The sequence below is a fragment of the Gambusia affinis genome, linkage group LG01 (genome assembly GCF_019740435.1).
Source record: "Gambusia affinis linkage group LG01, SWU_Gaff_1.0, whole genome shotgun sequence".
Lineage (NCBI taxonomy): Eukaryota > Metazoa > Chordata > Actinopteri > Cyprinodontiformes > Poeciliidae > Gambusia > Gambusia affinis.
In genome coordinates this window covers 32,385,939-32,407,832 of record NC_057868.1, presented here as the reverse complement: position 1 = coordinate 32,407,832, position 21,894 = coordinate 32,385,939, and the positions used below count along the sequence as shown (strand labels likewise).

The 21,894-nt window shown below is 36.9% G+C and overlaps 1 protein-coding gene across 3 annotated transcripts in view; it reads left to right on the top strand.

Moving 5' to 3' along the window:
- Positions 1–7,204: 7,204 nt before the first annotated feature.
- Positions 7,205–21,894, top strand: part of cacnb3a (calcium channel, voltage-dependent, beta 3a) — a 29,515-nt gene continuing 14,825 nt past the window's right edge. For 2 of the 3 annotated variants that reach the window (XM_044130381.1, XM_044130401.1), the window contains exons 1-2: positions 7,205–7,593; positions 9,582–9,674. In XM_044130381.1, coding sequence (XP_043986316.1) covers positions 7,513–7,593; positions 9,582–9,674 — 174 coding nt within the window. In that variant the 5' untranslated portion in view covers positions 7,205–7,512. The remainder of the gene's footprint in view (positions 7,594–9,581; positions 9,675–21,894) is intronic. The other variant, XM_044130391.1, reaches the window with a different exon arrangement.

Sequence of the window (21,894 nt, the reverse complement as noted above, 5' to 3'; positions counted from 1 at the left end):
TCAAAATAAAACACTCATACCCGTGATTAACACATTCACAGCCTCGTTATAATCATGGTCTGACTCATTCTATTGTGCTTATTTACTTTTAGAATGATTTATAACTCACGTTTATTTCTGCAACAAGGCCATCAAAGTGCTTAAAAACATCATAAAGATATCTTATAGTCAACAATTGTGAAAACTAGAAACAGATGACACTTTTTGTCAAGTGCCATCATTAAAATCATCAACACACATCAAATGTGTTGCTCATTATTCCATTTATTATCTTTCAAAATAACACCACCTGTTTGATACCATCTGTCAACTATTCTAGGGCAGGGGTGGGCACTCCTGGAGGCCCGGTGTCCTGCAACTCTTAGATGTTTCCCTGATCCAACACACCTGAATCCAACAGCTGAATCACCTTCCAAGTGCAGTCAGGTTCTCCAGAGTCCTGCTAATGACCTCATTATTTGACTCAGGTGTGTTGAAGTAGAGACACATCTAAAAGTTGCAGGACACTGGCCCTCAAGGACCAGGAGTGCCCACCCCTGTTCTAGGGGGTTTATCACCAATCAGCGGTCCCAGTTTGTCTCAAAGTTCATGCCGCTTATCTAGAGGAACTGAACCTCCATCAACATCGCAGGATTCATCATGGCTAATAAGCTGCGGTCAGAGAGATCTCTGGAAAATAATAGGAAATCATGGTCAAGTGTTGGCTGCAGGAAACCTCATGTCCATTTGAATGAAACTGTGGTCGATGGAAACTACCTGGTTCGTCTGCACGAAGGTAACTGGTGGTAAAATCCTATTTTTTTTCATAGTGACACTTTTTGATAGTTTAATCAAAGATCAATAAGTGATGGTAGTATGTAAATTAAAATTCCAACGGTAGCTCAATGGCAGCATAAAAACATGTGCTGCAGTAACTGCGATATTTCCGTCTAAGCACTTTTTAAAACTACCAGTATGTTTATTTTTAAGCATTTACTCACCAGTTTTGTACGTACTAAATGTGTCCAACAAGTTTCACTCTCAGATCCAATGAGATTTTGTGCCTCTCATTCTTCATCTGGCCAAGAAAAACTTTGGCTTAAATTTTGATTTCTCTGTTATTTTTTGCAAATAACTTTACAGACCTGATGTAGGTTAAGATGGAGAATTTTCTTGCCTGTCCTCTTTACTTTATTGTTTGCTTATAAGACAAACACTGACTCAAAAAATGTATTACTCAAAATAAATTCCCCTACCTCTGCCGTTATAACGCTGTTTGTAGGAGGTTTGATCCGCATGGGGTGAAGCCAGCATCATGTCAAAAATACAATTTTTTTAACTCGTATCAAGTTAGTTACAAAGGTTGATGTTTTACATTTGATTTGATATTTTACTCTGTGTAGTTCTTTGGCTAATAGTTTTTTATATAAAAATATTCAGCATAAATAAATTTTGACTTAATCTTTGTTGCTTATAAATGTGAAGCGCCTGCTCTTTAAAAGGTTTCTGCAGGACCCTGCTAATAGTTTTATTGAGACTCCGAAAAATTTAGTTTTCATTCATTCATCCATATTTACAGGTATTAAGACCCAAAATGCCCAAATTGACATGAAGTAGGCAGAGCCCAATGTAAAAAATATTACAAAAGGAGTTTATATTTAAATATAAAACATTAATGTAAACAAACACAAAGTGCACAAAATAAAGAATAATTAAATCCAATCTAGCCTTGAATGTTGTGAGTGCTATTATTATAAGTTTTTAAAAAATCCCTTCAGTAAATTTACAAACATTTTTCTACTCCAATACAAATTTTAAAAAAGTATGATGCTAAAATCACCAAGATAACATGATAAAAACCATGATGAAATCTCACCAATGTGAGCCAGAAGTCAGTCAGAAAAATACGTAAAACTGCAAGAAAGACGTTGAAAACTATATTTACACAGTTTACACTCCTCTGATAGTTTGTTTCTCTTTTCCTCAGTTTTTAAATTTCCCTACCCCGTTTGCTTTGCTTTCGTTGCTATATATATATATATTTTTTTTTATTATTATTATTATTATTATTATTTTTATTTATTTATTTTTTTTTTTTGAAACCGGGTTCAGTTCCGGTGTGTCGGTCTCTGATTTCGGCTGTTTTGACGCAGCTCGGTTCGGCCCAGGCGCGCTGCTGCTGCTAGTCTCACCACTCATTCCCACTCGGTACTCCCTCTAGAGGCGGGAAGCGATGCCCCAGCTGAGAGTCCAGCAAGATCCACAATGAAAAGCTTGCATTCAGTGATCAGATGATGTCTGTTATTTTAACCACATCTGTGATAAACTTGACCCTTTTCTATCGTCTTCGCGAAGATTTAGGCCTGATTTTACTGGAAAGTAAGTTTCAGATTTTTCTCCAATAAAAGTCGGTACAACGTGAGCGATTTCATCATGGTACACATAAATATGTGAATGCATTATTTATTTATGACATACTGATGTATTCTGTAAAATCTTTGTTAAATATGGGCACATTTTATATAAAAGTACTCAGTAATATCTTCCAGTTTGCAATTTTACTAAACAGCAATATGTAAGAAACTGCTTAACAAGTCCTATAATTAAAACATTTAATATCTAAAATGTTTAAAAGTACAATAACATCATTACTGTTCAGTGGAATGGATGGACTAAGGATTTATTGTATTGTAATGGATATTGAAATGTTATTTTGGCTATTTTTTTAAATGTCTTATTTATTGTTAAAATGTCAGATTTAAACCAGATTAATTGTAATTTTTCCCAAAAATATTTTGATTAATCATTTCAGCTATCATCATAATTATCAAATATCAAAGTAACAATATTTTGATATTTGTACTACTTTTATAAATACTTATATTGTGATATTTTATTATAAAAGATCAATATCATATAAAATTAAATCAAGCAATCATGCTGAATGAAGCAATCATGCATGTAAATGCTATAACTCAATAGACAGTTGCTACTGCACCCATACTTTTACTGGTACAGTCTATTTTATTCATTTATAATTTTCTGTACTGATACTGCAAATATTTTTACTGCTGCAGTTCCACAAACATCCCACAATTACTTCCTTGCATCCTCCTGCCACTAATTGTGCATTTTACAGAATCAACTGAGCAAAAAAATTGCACAAAATGTAAATAAATGAATAAAATAGAAAATGTTTATCTAATAGAAAGTGAATACATTAGCAATAAAGACATTACATGCACTGACTGAAAGTGTTTTAGCGATGTAAACTCATGCAAAAGATATTTTGGCTGTTATTCATTTAATATTTTATCTTTTTCTTGCTTTTTTGTTTTGTTACATCACAACATATTTAAGTGCATAAACCTCCAGCTTGTTCTCTAGATGTTGCCTACAATAACATTGTTTTCCTTTTTTTGGGGGGGGGATAGAATGCATTTCATGATATTTTACAATCCATGTGTTGATGGGGCGTTTACCAACAGCACATCAAAGATTGAGGATCATACTAACAAAAACAGCAACGCAAGAAACTTAATACCCCATTTGACCTCATTGGGGCAAATTTTATTGCATGTGTGTTAACAACACATGCAATAAGATTTGCATGTGTTGGTTGGGCTTCTCTATATTCTATATAGATATAGGCTTCTCTATACCGTGAAGTACAGATAAAACGGGACATTTTCAAGAAATCGTTAGAGGAGCCGTTTTAACGCTGATGGAGGGAAATGCTGCTGTTTTCTTGCTGACTGGCGTTACACGAACAACCAGCAGGGGTCGCAGTCGCGCCTCGATCTCAGTGACAGAAATATCGCGTTTGAAATAAATGCAAACTTTACATTTGTAAGTCATATTCTTGCAGTTAATTAGGGGAAAACTTTACAATTTAACAATGCAGTATTATTTAGTTATATTTTCTAAGTTAATCCAACTAGAGTTTCACTTGTTTCCCCAAATGTTCTTAGTTGCTAAGACATATGGAAAGCCTTTTGTAGGTAAAAGTGCCATGCAGTCGTATTTGTACCACTTTATCACAAGATTTAATGTGTTTTATTAGGATTTTAAATCAGTTAAATAACTACCTTTCACTGCAATTAAAGCTGCAAATTTCTGGGAGCCTCTACTAGCTTTGCACTTCCAGGTTGAAATTACAAAATACTTCAAACACAGTCAGATTGGATGGGTGGCATTTGTGAACAGAGATTTTCTGTTCATTCCCCATTCCCTAAGCCCATTTTCTTAAATGGGCTTAGGGAATGGTAAGTTCAGGATAATGTGCACTGCTAGTTTCTTCCACTGCACCTATACAGTAATGCACATAAGGAAAAAATCTTTGCTTTAGTTTCATTTGACTGGAACAGTTTCTTCCACGTTTGCTCTGCCTGACATTTGGTAAACTCCAAACATGGTTTTGTATGACCGTCTTTCAATGGTTACTTTCTTCTTTTCGTTGCTAAATTTGTGGAGTGCACAAGTAGAAGTTGTTGCGTGGACGGATCTATGCAGCTTCTCCAGAGTTACTGGCTCCTTATTTTACTGCTGCTCTTTTTGTCTGGTCATTTTCTGACAACCAGAGCTTTGTGAGTTTGTTTTTTAACAAACTCCAACCTTAGATTTCTCCACAACTTTCTGCCTGGCCTGCCATGTTTCCACTGTGCAGTGAAAACAATAACCCAAATCATATTTCTTACCTGAGCAGAACTCTGAAGGGATGATCCAAAACATATAAAATCTTTACTCTACAAAATCTGGTATGGGGAAAAAAAAAGACAAGCGTATTGAAAAAGAAACAACATGTTGTCACAGTTGAATTCTTGGAAACTGATGGTTTAGTTTCTAAGGATTATGTCATTTAGTGTCAGATACGATAAAGCTGTTTACAGAAGCTGTCAGGTGATAAAACTGGAAGCTCTGAACAAACAGATATGGGCCGGTTACAGTAGACAAGGCAAACTTAGGTCAACAAACATGCCTGAGTATCAAAAGTTGAGTTTTGTTTTTGCATCAAAACCACATGATCATATTTTCTGGTCATTATTGTGACTTTTTTATGGCCACTATGTATCAAGTAATCGAAGATAAGAGTTTGATGCAGGAAGACGACTTAAAATAGTTTTGCCACTTTGACTGCCTTTATGTTTGCTTGTGAATTCGTAAAACATGCTTTTAGGAAAATATAAATTGGATCCGGCTCCTTTATAATGTTCAGTTGTGGATTGATGCTTTGGGTTTTTCATTTTCTGATCAACGAGCTGCTGAGAGTCAAAGAAAGAGAGAAACAAAAACAGTTCAGGAAACAGCAGAAATACTTTTGATTGCAAAATATTTGTATAGTGAGAATAAAAACCTCAAAAAAAAAAAAAAAAAGATTTTCTCATATAAATCCTTCTGACCGGATGATGCCTGCGGTGTATTTCTGGAGAAAAACTTGAAACAGTGTTGGAAGTAACAGACTACATGAACCTATCAGCTAACATTCACTGAAAAACAAGCAAGTAGAGCTCCAATTTAAAGGAGTTTAGTTGAAATTAAGTTTTTGAATCTAAATTTATTTACATTTGTGTAAAATGACAACTTAATGAACTTAATATATTTACTTGGATTAACATAATTTGATTACTTGTAGAAAATTAACTACATTTTTAAAACAGCTGGTTACCATGGAGACTGTATGATGCAGCTTGACTGAACTAACATGATGCAAAATGAAATGTATAGTCCCATAAAAGTTCAAAATCTCAAGTCAAATAAAACAAATATTCTTTCGGTGCTATTTCTCCACTGCAATGTAATGTTTTATGTTCCGTTATGTTTTTATTATGTAAAGTCATTTTCGACTACGGCTGCAATTTATTTTTTTGCTGAAATACTGTATTGATAAACTTGGCTTGACTCAACACGCCTGAGTCAAGTCAAATCGTGTTTGTTTGTTTGTACAGAATATTTCAGCAAAGTTCAAAGTGCTCTAGATGATAAAAACAGAACTCAGAAACCCATTATGAAACAACCAGTCAACATTTTGTCCATTTTGAAGGCTGAGTTTTATTTCCATAAGCAAATCAAACTACTCGACTGTACGAGGGGTTTCTATGACAGATATGTAAATAGTGATCCCGTGTTGTGCTGCCATGAATTGGTGTTTTTTGTGTTTGTGCAGCCGGACACCCCCAGCAGGACCGAACACTTAGTATGGACCCGAGGACGCTGAAGTTGGCATCAGAATCGTCACTTCCGATTTTGCTGGATCATCAGTAAAGGGACATTTCACCACTTTTTAGGAATTTCATCTACATTTGATCGGGTTCAGTTTCGAGTTAGAGTGATAGTTTTTAATCAAAGTATGACAAGCAATTTGAAACGTCTTCCGAAGAGGCATCAATGAGACACTTGAGCTCAGACATCGACCAACATTTTTACAAGATTGAACAATCTATATTTTTGGGAAATGGCAAACAAAATCAAAGTAGCTTAATCGCAAATTACTCAAAAAGAAAACTCCTTGTATTATTGTTATGGTTTTGATGTCAGAATTAAGTCCAGATGTTGCTTGTAAAGGTGGTAAAAGTTGCCATCTTCAGTAGCTTTATTTTTCAAATAAATGTTTATTCCTGTATCACGTGTGCTCAATTATGAAAAAAGGATGGAAATGTACTGTAAAACAGCATTGTAAAAAAGACAATCCAGATTATTCCAGCAAAACCTTTATAAAACAGTCTTCAAGCTGCCAGAAAATCCATATTTAATTTTTTATATCTTCATCAATAGAAAGAAACGTTGCGCAAATAACATACAACATGAGGAAGATAAACTGTTTTGGGTGAACTAAATTTGACTTGAGTTTAAATTAAATAAATTGTGGTCCTTTTCATCTCTTTTCGGACTGAATTCATGTTATTCTTTACTTCTTATGTTTGTAATATTTGAGATAGTAAGGAATGGATCCGCATGTTCGGGAATACAGATTATAACAGATTACCTAAATAATCTGTCAGAATCAACCCATGTTTCAATCGTAACCGGGTTTCAAGCACAAAATTCCACAACAGTTTTAAAACTGCTCTCTTTTGAGTTTTATTAACGAAGTTAATGCTTCACAAATCCCAAACAATATATTCTTAAAGATCTCATTAGGCATTACAGACTCGTTCAGTTCATGTTTCTAATCTTGTAAGAGGCGCTGAGTCCTAAAAAAAACAGCGAAAAGGTTCCGAATCGGACACCAACTTCAGCGACGCACGGACCTGTTAGGACCGACGCCTCGGCGTTGAAGGTTTAATTTAGCTCCGATGTCTCTCCTGCTCGCTGCAGTCTCTCTACCCTCCGATGTAACGATTGTTTTTACTCTATCATAGAGAGGGAAATAGTTTGTTTCCCCTAGCTTTGCATGAATGTTACGGGTCGCTTCTTCCTTCCTTCCAGTGTTTTTTTCCCCTTCTCCTTCCTGCATATAGATGTATTTGGTGCGTCTTGTTTCCTCCTCCAGTAACGCATGTCTGTGTGCCGCCCGCTTCCCTGCGCTCTCAATAGATGGTGCAAGTCAAAATGTCCAAATCGCCCGTAGACCCTCTGTCTGCTGTGGAAACCGGCTCCCAGTCGCATTATTTCCAGGTAAACCCACTCACTCACTGCAGCTCCGTCCTCTCCGGGCAGGTTGCTGGTAGAGACCGTGTCAGATGCTACTTGTTGTTCCGTTTGAGGCGCCGTGGTTTGGCAGTCTTGTACTTCTTTCCTCCCCTCATCTTTCAGTAAAACCGCAGATTTTGTTTTATTTTATTTTATTTTTTCACCTGAGCCACAGCATCAGGCTCAGACATGGAGGCTTTAATCCACCCACACATTGAAAAAATACAATAAAAAATGATCAGACCTGCTGCTTTTTGGTCCAAACTCACACACCAGGCCTTTCCTTCATATTGATCTTTTATTATTTATTTCTGTGCGGGGTTTTTTTTTTTCCCCTCCTATAGCCACGCATCGTCTACAGTCACGCAGAAAAGCACAGCAGCAACATGACGGGATTGCAGCTTTTTGAATCAGGTCGTGGCTCCAGCTGCAACCTGTAGCCTGAAACCAGAGGCGCTTCATGTAATACTCGGAGGGGGTAAAAAAAAAAACCTCTGCGTCTTCGCGACGACAAAATCTGAAATATGTTTTATTTACATTAATTAATGTTCATATTTAGGCGAAGTACAGCTGGAAATATACATGGTTAAAACTTAACCGATGAGAAAGACTCAAAAATAACCACAAACCCTGCAAGAAAAGGTGTGTGTTACAGACTGTCACAGCGCCTTCCAGGCCGCCCTAAGATTTTATAGGGCCCAGAGCAGAATCTGATATTCGGGCTCAGTTTGGCATTCAGATTTATTTGAAAACTGTCACATTGTGTCCAACATGCAGCAGCAGCAGCTATACAAAGTCTAAATTTCATGTAGAAATGATTAAATAAGAACCAGCTGCGGGGTATCGGAGTTAAATGGCTGCTTAAAGTTCCCCCACCACCAGGGGGCCCCAGAGCACCAAGCTAGCATGATGTAATTTAAATATACATTTAAAATTACAGCAATGTCCATGTTATATTTATAGTTTAGACAAAGAGTAGGTTAATTTCTTCCCGCTGTTGCCACTTTTGGGAAAATATAAAATATTAAACTTGTTTACTGTAAATTTAGTGTTTATCAGGTGATGTTGGTTTCAACTAATTAAAATGACACATTTAAATACCACAAAACACTGGTATGATGTAAGCTAATCACAAAAGATGCTAATGATAGCAGGTGTGTTAGGAATGATGAAGCATCTTGTTGTTGGTTTGGGGGGCCCCAAATAAAAATCTGCTTAGGGCCCCAAGAAAGGCTTGGGCCGGCCCTGAGGGAAATGATATTATTACTCCGTTTCTTTTGAGAGTCTGCAGCAGGAAAATGATTATTTTGGGACAGTATTTTTAAAAATATTGTTTCTTATTTTAAACTTTAGAATAAACGGTTCTTCTGGTAATATTCAACTGAAGTTTTGTCCTTTTGGTCTTTTAGAGTAATTCAGACCAAAAAATATTGTAATTCATTGACATCATTTTATTTTGAATGCAATTCACAAACTGTAGAAATTATAGGATTCAACTAAATTGTGTAATTTTCAGTATCCTATGAAAAATGTAGTGTTTTATTTTTAATCTTCAGGCAGATTAGTTGGTTTATTTCTTATTTTTCATTACTTTTTGCAACTTCTGGCCAGTTTTGCTTTTACATCCTTTCACATTCAACTGTATTTATTATTTGTTGTCGCATTTCTGGTCTTTTGTATTGTTACGTATCTCTTCAAATTAACTTTAGCAAGAAACTGAATAATTTTTCATCCAATTATTGCTTTTTTTAGTCTATCACAAGTGTTAATTTAGACATTTTATCTATTGATCTTTCTATTTATTTTATGCAAAACATAATAAATGTATTGTTAATAAAGAAAATTCCCAGCACTATGGTGCAGTAAAGTCCTTATATAATGAATATGGTGGTTATTTTTTTAGGAATGACTCAAATGAAACGCACATCTGTATGATTAATATGCTGAAAGTTTATTTCTTCTTCTCTACACAGATGCCCAGGAAGTTGCCTAAACGTAAGAGTCGCTTCAAACGCTCAGATGGCAGCACGTCCTCAGACACGACATCCAGCTTCATCAAACGACAGGTAAAAGTTTCCTGAATTATTAAGAGCAGAGTGAAGGAAATTGTCCCAGTAAAACCAGCAGAGTGTGTGTGTACGTCTAATTTTTATTTCTAATGTAACGGCAATGAGTTTTAATGGTCTGGATGTGAAATGTCTGCTGTTGCAGGTGTTGTTTGTGGCCAGTAGAGGGCAGCAAAAAGCTTGAACATTCAGGAATGTTGCTCTGAAATCCCAACGCAGCCCAGAATTTTTTAATTACTAATTTCAGGTCAGACACTTTTAGAAAACTAATTTGGTGCTTTTGTGTTATTTAAGATTTCTGCTGTGATTAAAATAACATTCAGGCTGAAACTTTGCTTTGGAAGAAATATTTGTTCACATCTCGCTTTAGAACGCATGCCAAACTCGAGGCCAGTGGGCCAAATCCGGCCCACTGCAGGGTTTTATGTGGCCCTACAGATTCTAGACTAAACCCTAAGTAAGCTTAGATATTATATCATCAATCTAATGAATGCCATTTTTATCTGTTCACTGCCAGATTGTATCAATCAGTCCCCCCCCAGTTTCTTGAGAAATGTTGTGGAAATTCACAAAAAATCAACAAACCTCTGCACTTTTTTGCACTAATAATTGGAAGTTTACTGCAGATTTTTCTCAAAAATTCTCAAAACTTTTATACTTGTACTAAACAGCTGCTTCCATCTTCATTGATGTCAGATTATAGTCCATGATCTATACAACGAGTAATAAAAATCACGTTTACTGTAATAAATAACCACAAATATTGTAAATATTTCCAAATTTGTTTGATTTTTATAGCCAAAAAAATCACAAAAAGAGTCACAAAATCCTGGAGGGCCTGAAAATATGTTCAGTAATATTTAATGTCAAGAATTCATTGATATTTTAACAGGTTTTATTGATGCATTTGACCCAACCGGCCCATTAAGAACATTCATGATTTTGATTTGGCCCAAAACGAAAATGAGTTTGACACTCCTGGATTAGAAGAAGAATTTGACTTGATCTGACCTTTTTAAACAAATTAAACTGCTTTCAGAGTCCATCAAAGATCTGATATTGGAGTCCAGTCGTTTAATGTTGCAAAGTGATAAAGTGCAACCTAAATCATCGCAGTCTACTTTCCTCAATGTGTGAGAGAGGACAAGTTGCATTCAGTGAAAGAATCTAGTGGCTAATGCAAGAAATAGTCTTCTGCCAGATGGTATTTTAATAAGAAAACTGTACACTGAATGAGTATTGGAAGCTCAAATATTCTTTTTGTTTTACCTTTCTTGGTCTATTGAGACTTAAGTAATTTACTCAAAACGTGATCTGTTGCATTTAGTTTCTTTTAACTTCTTCCTTCAGCCGCAGCTCATTTTTGTCAGACTTCGGTCCTTTTTCAGACCAGGGTTCTTGTTTTTTCCTAGCAATGATCCTAACTATTTAAAATTTCCCAGCAGTAGTGCTATTAAAAATCTCTGAATGTAGAGACAACTAGGAATTATGTTCTCATTGGTGTCTTCTAAAAATATAAATAGTTTTAGTCCTTGCAGTCAAAACATTTAAGATATTTTCTTATGTTCTTCAATGCTGTCTCTTAATAAAAACAATTTTTTTCACGTTAAAACCAGAAAGTTTTGCGTATTCTACTGAGGTTCATTCTGTTGACAAAAACAAAGCAGTGGATAATTTTGAGATGAAAGAAAATGTTTAACAAATAAAACTGTGAAAAGTATGATGTACAAATATATTCAGCCCCATTTACTCTAAAATCTCTATGAAATAAAATAAAAGTATAAGCAGAGTTTAACTGTGTCAAGTTTGGACACGTCAGAGACAATTTGTCAAGAGTTTTAGCACAAGTTTATATCATAAAGTATATTCCAAACTTTGAAATGTTGTTTGTGTATTCAATCTGTCGCCTCTGTCCACAAGAGTTTGATGAATTCAGTTGTCTAGTTGGTCTGAAACATCCATAAACTGTTGTGTTATGAATTTCTTCTTTTCGGAGGGTGTGTGTATGGAGGACCAGATCTGCTGACACATTCTGCCATAAAAGTCTCCACCACCAGATTTATAGAAGCTGCGTCACCCTTCTCATTTTAACCAACTTCATCCGGTTTATCTAGCCCCAATTTTAGTTTATGAACCTGAAAGATGGGGAGGAAAAACATCACATGATCCAGATACGATCAAAAGAAACATAAAATATATTCTGTATTTCAGCTGCTTTTGTCCTGGTTTAATGCTTAATCCAAGTTCTGTTCAGTTAAATATTAAGGCCAAACAGGCATGGGTTGTTCGATGAATCAGTCCAGTCCCAGAAAGCCCGTTTCTAAGTGATGGTTTTATTCAGGTCTTTTCTTTCTTGTTTTACAAAAACATGACTTTCAGACACCGTGTGAAGAGTTTTTTAAGCCCAAAAATGTCATTTTGCTCATTTTTAAGCTCTTATGTGTAGGAACACAACAGGACTGAAAAAGCAGTTTTATATTTCAAATAAAACTTGGAAATGTGTTCAGAAAGCCTGGAGAATTGTTCATAAACCCACAGTAAGAGATTACAAGAAGGATCCGCATCAGCTTGTTAAGAAATTTAAGTTCATTTGAAAGTTTTTCATGACACTCAGAACCGTAAAGCTAAACGGATCCAGAATCGTTATGAAGTGGTACCTGTTAACGCAGGGTTTCCAAAGTGCGGCCCGGAGGTTGTTTGTGTTGATTTTCTACGGCCCCCAACTGCAATTCAAGCAGAGGACAGATTTGTCCCCCAGCAAAGACGATTTACAGACATGGTGACTATTTTATCTTTGACTAGGACAGAAATATAAGAGATTACAAAAAGTTAGGCACAACAGAAAATGTTGGTCTTTTAGTAAACACTGTTTTGTATTTTCTTCAGTAAGTCTGACCACGTTTATTTTGACTTTAATTCATCCAAATCTGCTTTTAGAATAATTAATCATGGCAAAATACAGACTCAATTTATGATTGTGCAAACTCAGTATATAACACCTGCCTTAAGATTCAAAACGCTCTTCTGAGAATGTAAGAAACGTTTAAACGAGGAGAAGCAGCATTCAGCATCTATGCACCGCAAATCTGGAACAGACTTCCAGAAAACTGCAAAACAGCTGAAACACTGACTTCCTTTAAATCTCAACTAAAAACCCACCTGTTCAGAGTTATTTGAAACGTAATCAATTACTAATTTAATGATGGAACTTGACTTAATTTAATGTTTTGATTGTTGATTCTGTGTTGCATGACTTTGTGTTTTTGTGTGTGTTACGATGTAAAGCACTCTGAAATGCCATGCTGCTGAAATGTGCTATACAAATAAAATTTGATTAATTGATTACAAAAATACATCAGTTTCATATAAGGCAGTGTTATTATTATTGTTTTATGTTATAGGGAATGTGGAGCAGTGTAACAGTGAAGTGGAATAGGAAAAGTGCTGAGCGGGCGTTTCCTGCAGCAGACGTTATTTATCCCGATTTGAGTGGGAGCTTAATGAAAACCTCCAGATTTCCAGGGAATGTCGTACAGCTTCAAATATTCATGGCGAAGGCCGATGTGATGCTGATGTGTGGGTTCAGTGTTCAAACAAGCTCCTCTAGTGTCTTTCCAATCATTATCTTACCTCCACACACACACACACACACCACCTTCTGCTCCCACTGACAAAGGCTTTCACACAGAGAGAGTAACATTCACACACAGAGCAGATAGTTTCTTGCTTGTGATAGGGGTGGGGTGTGACTATGGAGGAGCAGCGGAGTATGACTCATTTCTGCAGCAGGATACTGTATGGATACATGTGTTAGATGTAGGACATGAGCAGGAGGAGAAATCTTAAGGGAGGCATCGATGGCAACAGCAGTTTCACCCGATTCTTTTCACGTTCGCTCGGACTCACGGAATAATAAATGAGAGTGATGTAAATTTGAGGAGGTGGGTTTTATCAAGTGACGCAAATGCTGCGTTGGTTGTTGTGTTGTGATGTGAGGATGTGGGGTAAGAATAGAAAAGAAGGTGTTGCCAGTTTCTGCAACACCAGTGCAGGTCGTCCCTTTTTAGGGAACGGGACACAGCGCAGTCCGTCTGCAGCCAGCAGGTAGTGTATAGAGAGGGAGGGACCGGCAGCAGCAGCAGCAGCAGCATCATCATTAGCTGAGTAAGTATGAAGTATTCCTGTCAAAGATTCCCGTGTTGTCTTCCATCACCTGGTCTCCCTCCCCTCCTTTCAGCGGGGCTTTTGTTTCCTCCTTCCCTGCACCTGTTTTACTTTCTGGTTGCAGTCCGGCTGCATGCGCTCTGCACAGGCTCTTGCTGCCTTTGGTTGATCGATTTCACATACAGCGCGACTGATATTAACAGAATGATTTATTGCATGGTGCTATCGAGTCCAGTGGATTGTTAACACAGAAGCTGATGGCTAATGTTTTGGGGGGGGATGAATGTTTGGTTTGGGATTTTGGGGGTCACAAACCTGATTGTGGTTGTTTCACTTGATTTTGTCCAACCTGCAGAAATGGAGGCTAATTTTGTAGCTTTAAAGTCATCTGATCATGCAGCAGATGTTTGAGCGGTGACAAAATAAAAATTCAAAAATGCTGTATTATTAATCCCAAATGGAAATGAAATTAAAATTAATTTAAAAATGGCGTAGTGTTCAAAATAATACAGAAATATTGTCTTTCTTGCTACAACACACTGGAGCAAACCTGGCAGACGATCTGGTATAATATTTATTTACATCTGTATTTTACTATTTGTGGATTTTTTTACTTTAAAAAAACTAGAGAAAACAACAAAAACGTTCTTGTTTTCTCATGCCTTGGTTAACGTTCAATGAAGTAAAATGCTCTATGCAGCTTGTAGGGCTGCATAGAAGTTCAAATATTATTGGTTGAAACTATAACAAAAGCATTATTGGTTCAAACAAAAAAATAGACCAGACTTCTAAGCTGAGTGTGAACATCTAGCATGCTGAGGTGAGTGAACCTCCGTCGGTGCAGATGCTGCATCTGGACTGATGAAGTACTGTAATGTCTTTTTTGGGTCACCGTTTAGTGTTTGTGTTGTATTTTGTACCAGTAGAGCATATTTACAGTATAAATGGGTCTTTCTGAGCATTTCCAGAAACACATGGGAACCTGGATTTGCTGGAGAATAAATAGTAAATACTGCAGGGAATGCTTTTTATTCTTTAAAAAACATGCATTTTTATACATTATTGCTTACTTAGGCACTGTTCCTGGGGACCGAGATCTAAAATTCCCTCAATACATTGAATAAATGAGTTTATTTTAAAAAAAATCCTTGCATAAAATTGTATTAAATGTGTTACAGAAAGGAATACATCTTGTACATTTCACCAATCCGTCATGTCCACACGCAGTCGCTTAGATCTAAGGATAGTTTACATTTTGAATAAATAAGGACTAAATAATTCTTTCTGAGTTACAGCAGATTTATGCAAAAACGACTTGGTGAAAAAATTAAGATTTTTGCTGCACTAAGACAGTTCAGCTGAAGTTGAATGAGGATGGAAGGATGCTGTTACTTATGCAACCAGAGGATTTCAGAAAGTTCAGAAAGTTGGAGGGAAGACATTTTAAAATCAGAATTGTTATTTTTTTAAAATTAGAAATGGAATCTGTTTTTCAATCATTATTGTAAAACATAAGTTAAAATGACTTATTGAAGATGTAGAAATAGCTTTTGTTGTCTCACACCAGGAGAAATTATTTGCAGTGCTCTTCTTTCTGATTGGCTGCCAGTCAAATTTATCAAGCTGCTTTGCTCCTAAAGATAAAAGTAAATATCTTAGAAAAGCTTATGGCTTCATGAGCAGATTTGTTTCCTCGTGGTTTACAGACGAATCATCAAAACAGTGAAACTAGGGCTGGAGTAAAAGTTTCATCAGGATATTTTGTGGTACGTTTGTGACAACAATAAATGCGACGATAAGATCTATTTGTTACTTCTTTTTTACGTAAGTGTAAGATGACTGTGACTGTGTCACAGCAATTTTAGCCCCACAAACACAAAATACGCTCTTGGAAAAACGTTCCCATCTGTAATGTGCTTCATTTATTTTCAGGTTTCTTGGTATTTATTTATGCTCTCATTGAACTGACAGTGTAAAAAATACTAAAAGTGTCAATCCTGACAATAAGGACAGCTTGGTGGGGTTTTAAACATGATTAATTTGAATTTAGTGACAGCAATAAATCATAATTCCTATGATGATAAGAATATCAGGATAAATGGTATGAAAAACGTCCTAATTGGAGCTTCACCTGTACATGTTTTCTAGTATTTTTCTGGTGAAATGCATACAGACACTGCAAAATCACAAAAGTATTTGTGGCCTAGTTTCAGTGCAAACATGTTGCTACACTTGAAATGAGACAAAACTAACTACCAAGGAACTTTTTATCAACAAATAGGAGCTTCTTTTAATTAATAATTTTCTAATATTAATGAAAAAGAAATTATCAGCCAGTGAAACAAAGACATTTGTCCCATATTGTGTCATCATGTCTTGACTTATTCACTTATTTCTCGCTGAAAAGTCTCATTTAAGTTAGTTTTGTTTTATTTCAAGTGTGCTGAGATATTTGCACCAGAAAGTGGACCAAATAATTCTTGGTAATATTTTGTGTTTTTGCAGTGAAGTAAACAGAATAACCCCAAATGCAGAACCCTGTGTAACACCAAACATGGCTTTGGTAAGAACAGATGATTCAGACACAAACTGAAATCTGTCAGCAGTGGGCCGAGGATCCGGTCGGTTTTTAGAGCAACTTTAAGGACCATGTTGATTAAGAATAAAACTTAAACAGCCAGCTAACTGGGCTGTCTCTCGTTGTCTCTGTGAACTCTGTTAAGTGATTTTTTTCAGCTCTCTGTTTGTGTAAACACTGTAATTTTAACGGGATAAAGAGAATAAACTAAGATTTCTGTAGAAACCCTAAAATATTTAGCTTTGAGCTCCTTCGTTGAGGAGCTGCTGGCTGGACTGCCAGATGATTTGGCCCTCTCTGGGCTCAACTAGCTGGGTGACACACTTTTTCTTTTTTCACTTGGCCCCCACCCTGCAGAGTGGGGGCCATCAGTGTTGCAGCGCGTGAAGAATAATCACAGAGGCAGAGGAGGAAGGAGCAGAGTTAAATTTAGCCTGCAGACAGAGATGTTAGCAGGAATAAAACAAGATATCCTAAAAAACAAAAATAAAAAACAAAAAGGAAGATGCTGCTTTCGTTGTTGCAGTCTGCAATGCAGTGAAGCTTCTCCTAGATGGGCCTTGTGTTCATGTCCTGCTACTCTTCATGGCAAAGCGTTTTTTAGCGTGTTTGTATTAAACAGGAGGCCAAAGAGCAGGCTGGAGAGGCTTCCTTTGTCATCTCCAAACACAAAGAGCAGCAATCACCTCCTGTTCTGTAAAAAACCTTAAATGTAACGCCTCTACTCTGCGCCCACTGCCACATTTATTCTGCTTTCATGTCTGCGAGGGTTTGTGAGCGTTCCCAGTGAAGACAGGGACGCCGCTACAGTCAGAAATTTCACATTCATGTCTTCATCAGGCTCTAGTGCCGTGCTCCTAATCAGCCAGGTATGCAACTTTTCCTCATATGTCCGTCTCATATTTTCATTTTCTTGTTTGTCCTTTCGGATCTCATCCAGTCCCTGGGGGTTTCCTCTTTTCTCCCCTATATCCCCTCTTCTCTCCCGTCACTCCAGCCCTCCCGACCTCTCGGTGTACCTTTATATGTTGTTCTTATCTTTCTCTCCCTCTCCGTTCTCCTGCTCACCCTCCTTTCCTCTCTGTCAGCGCTGCTCTGGCTCCGGTGCAGTGGTGCCTCGCAGAGTGCTAGAAATCACATCTAGTTATCTAACATAGATGCCAGACCAAAAACAAGAAACGAGGAGAGGTGTTCGCGCGCAGAGCTGCTGTCAATAACGCTTCGTTTTGGGTTCCACGCGAAGGTTGTTGGTGGTTCTGGTTTCTGTTTGGGAACTTCTTTGCAGATGTTGGTTAATTGGACCTCTAGAGGATCCGTGTTGGCAAGATGGTTGACCAGCACTGAGCCTTTACTCTCGGTGAAAATAGTACCACACTGTTCAGGTGTTAGACAAATGCAGAGCTGCAGCTCACAATTATTTTAGTTATTGATTATTTTGACACCTTTTTCTTAAATATTAGAAAAATGTTAAAAGATGGAAAAAAGCAATTCACTTCCTTTTTTAAATGCATTAAAAAACATTCTCTTGCCAAAAATGTAGCAAAGGATGCATCTACAGTGGAAATATTTCTACCATCAACATGTGAAAAGCTCAGTCCTTTCTGCTTGACTTAACATCAATACAGTGGTGATCTGTTCCTGGATTAACCGATTGATAATTGAACAGCAAAAGATACTGAATGTGAGATTTTGTATTTTATTTGCAAAATGTTTACCTTTGTTTGTACAGCTCTGACTAAGTAAGTAAGTCTGTGTACTCCAGTTACCGATTAATCAATTACTAAATTAGTTGATGATCATTTCAGTAATCGATTAATCACAATTAACCCAATTAATTGTTTCAGCCCTACAAAAATGTGTCTTTTCTTTCCAAGAACATTTTTACCGGCTTCCTGTGATATTCTTAGTTTATTCTGGGCTGATTTCATTTTGGTTTTGCTGTGGCAGTTCTTCTCACTGACAGATTCAGGACTCTGAAAAAGTATTTACCTCCTTCCAGATTTTTCTGTTCCTGCTTTTTTGACGCACTGACCTCAGTGAATACAAAATGTTGAACTCACAGACTAGGATTTATTTTGTAGAGGAAACAAAACTGTCCATATTAACTTGTTAAAAGTAAGTAAAAACCTCTTAGAAATTAGCTTATTGTCAGAAAATGCTAGTTTGACCGAACCATCACACTCCCACCCCTGTGTATGACTGTGCTGCTAATCTTGCAACAGATTTAACAGGATACATGCCTTCAAAAATTTCCAGTTTTGTCAATCCATTTTTCTCCTGTCTATATTTCTTATTGTTGAATAAACTGAACCAAGTGTGATCTCACTGTGATTTGGTTGTGTAGCCTTTCCCAGACTGATAGGAGCCAATGACGTTTATTGTCATTTGTTCTGAAATCGCTTTGGGTCAGGGTAAGTTCTGCCTCTCTTTTAAGATTTGTTAGCCTACTTCGTGTTGTCAGACAGTTCCTGTATTTAAATGCTTTCTTAATTCTACATATCTGGCACCAATCACACCTATGTCCTGCTTGTGAAATTGAATCCCGCTCTCCAAAATCATGTGGGAAATCAAACTTATCCAAACAGGAAAGTTTTTTTCTAAAACGTGAAAGTTTTTAACCGTTTTCACCCTGCATCCACACACAGAACAGAGATTTTATTTTTCCAAAACAAATTCCAGTCAAAATTTTCCTCATGCATTTACTTAGCCCAACCGCTAACCCAGCTTATAACTCAAAAGGTGTTACACACATCATGCACAACAAGAAATGGTGGGTTATATGTTTGTGATGGTACTGCAGCAGCTCTGCAGAAGACCCCACTTCCACTTTGCTGTTCGCCGTTCTTGTTTTCCTGTGTTTGCCGTTAACTTCATATGGAGGTTTAATGTGAATGTTTTATGTTTAGTGTCACTTACAGGTAAAAATCAGATGTTTTCTGTGTTTCCTTTAGGGATGGAAATATTTTTAAACAAACGTCAACATTTCTGAATGTGTTTTTGAAAATGACAACCCATTTAAAAAAAGAAAAAGCAACAGATATTTGAAAGATGACAATTACTTACAATTACTGGGTGAGAATTGCTTCTTTTGCTTAATAAATAATATTATTGTTTGAAAACTACTTTATGTTTTAACTCTGAGATTAAAATGTATCTTCTGAAACATGTAATGACCATAAAGTTACTGAAAAACAAATCTGCAAGTGTCTCTGCTAGCACTCTGCTGTCTTTTGCTTTCAGCTTAACATGCTAGCCATTCCTGGGACGTGTTCTGAAACTGCTTACATTGAAAAATGATAACCAGTGTGTATTTCTCTAATGAGAAGAAGTCTCTGCACTGTAAAATGTAAAAGTAAAGTGTACTCAAAAAGAAAAGTGACCTGAACTCATTCCAGCTTAGTCTGTTGACTATACTAACTTAAACTTAGCAAAGACAACTTTCTACTGAGGCAAGTAATCAAACTCATCAGCAGCAAGTAACCCGAACTTGGAGTTATGAGTGAGCAAAACGCATCTGCATAACCAGCAAAAAACTCGGCATCATTCGGCAGCTCTCGTTGAACGCACATGCGCATTGGACACTGACGAGTGACGACGTGTTTGAAAGAAACGCCAAACTGTCAACAATACGGCGGTTGCTGCAGCTAAGTTTGGTCACGGTAAGTCCCACTGTTTTTTAGCAAACTTATATTCGTTATCTCGGCCGTATAATTCATCTGTAAGTCCAGGTTTTGAGGTTAACTTTATGTGTAATGATTTAGCGATGCCTGGGACTAACGTTAGTCGAAAATATCATGTTTATTTAGTGGCAACAAGATGGAGCGGCAGAGCAAAAAAGCTGTCCGGGGCGCAAAACAAAAAAAAGGAAAAGGGATAAGGATAAAGATGTTGACGGGTTAAAAAAGCCGCTGTACTGTTATAGAAGGCTTATGATGAGTAGACTGCCATAGGTGGGACAGCTGTAAACTGTAGGAGAAGCAGCCATGATGAAGAAGTGTAGGGTCACCAGATTTGGGTTTCTGAAAAGGAGGACACTTCTTTTTTTGTTGGCGGGGGGGTAGAATCGGCGGACACACATGCGCCAACGGGGGGAACCAGCGGTAGCAAAAATCAGTAGCACATGTGTGTACATGTGCTGCCGATTCTTCTCCTCTAAAGAAACCTGGAATGGAGTAGTGGAGCAGGTGGCAATGTAATCACAATGCACTGTAAGCTATGTAATGTGTTTTGAGGCAGTTGACCAAAATCCCGGACGATTTTAAATTCCCCGGACATTTTTAGGTCTGAAAAGTAGGACATGTCCGGGAAAAAAGGGCGTCTGGTCACCCTAAAGAAGTGTTATGTTGATATGTAATTGTGGTGTTTATTGTTGTTAGGACTGCGAAGACCCAGGCGTGTCTCACACCCCAGTGGGATCCTGACCATCATTCCTGAGGACAGGCAGGCCTCCACTGACTCACTGCACCTCCAGTCTTCAAGTACTGCCATCATTTTGGAAGGAAGTCTTGTCATGAATGATCTTGGGAATCTTCCACATGCCATGTGCTCTTTGGACTTATTTATACTCTGAATTTGGAGTACCCTCAACAACTGAAGTACACCTTTGACTTCATCCAAAGGGTGCTTCTGTCACTTGGACATAAATCCCTAAAACCAAAAATACAATCACTCAAAAATCTTCTGATGCAATGAGTGAATGTGATGTGACATTATGGATCAACGTTGATACCTTTACCCTTATTGGAAAAGTGATTTTTATTTCTTGTTTGATTCTTTTTTTGTTGGAGAGAGCATCATTGCATTTGCAGACTACTAAATGGTTTTATGTTAATGAGGAGAAACATTACTTCACTTCACTACTTCACTATTTACTTTATCAATGTTATGATAAATGTTAGGCTCTAGTATTGAGAATTGAGTTTTTGTTTCACACCAGTCAACAAAGACATTTAAGCAGGGATTCTCAAAGTTTTAAAGACTGAGGGCCATTTGAAGGATTCAATATTAGATTGAAGGCTACCCTAGAAAAAAAGTCGTGTCATTTTTTTCCCTAAAAAAAGTCTATGGAAAACTTTGTTTCCAGGTTAGTGTGTATGTAACCACACTTGAGAACCTTGTATTTAAGGTAAACTTGTTTAATTATTAAACATTTTCTTCCATTCAAACTGTTGTCTGTTGGCTCTTCGTTCCAATAACTTAACACTTTTGGTTCATCTTACTTGAACATATCAAGGCAATTGGTTTCCTGATATTTTGCAAGTAATGTGAACTCTTAAACGTGTAAGCATAACTTATTTTTATGAGTACTGCTTAATTGACATAACTCACAATTTGAAGTAGTCATAATTGACATTTTATAGTCAACTTTACTAATGATTTTGAGTTAACGGCACTCAAGTTTACTGCCATTGCATGAGTTGTCTGAATGAATATTTTACAGTTAACCCAATTAATGATTTTGAGTTAACGGCACTCAGG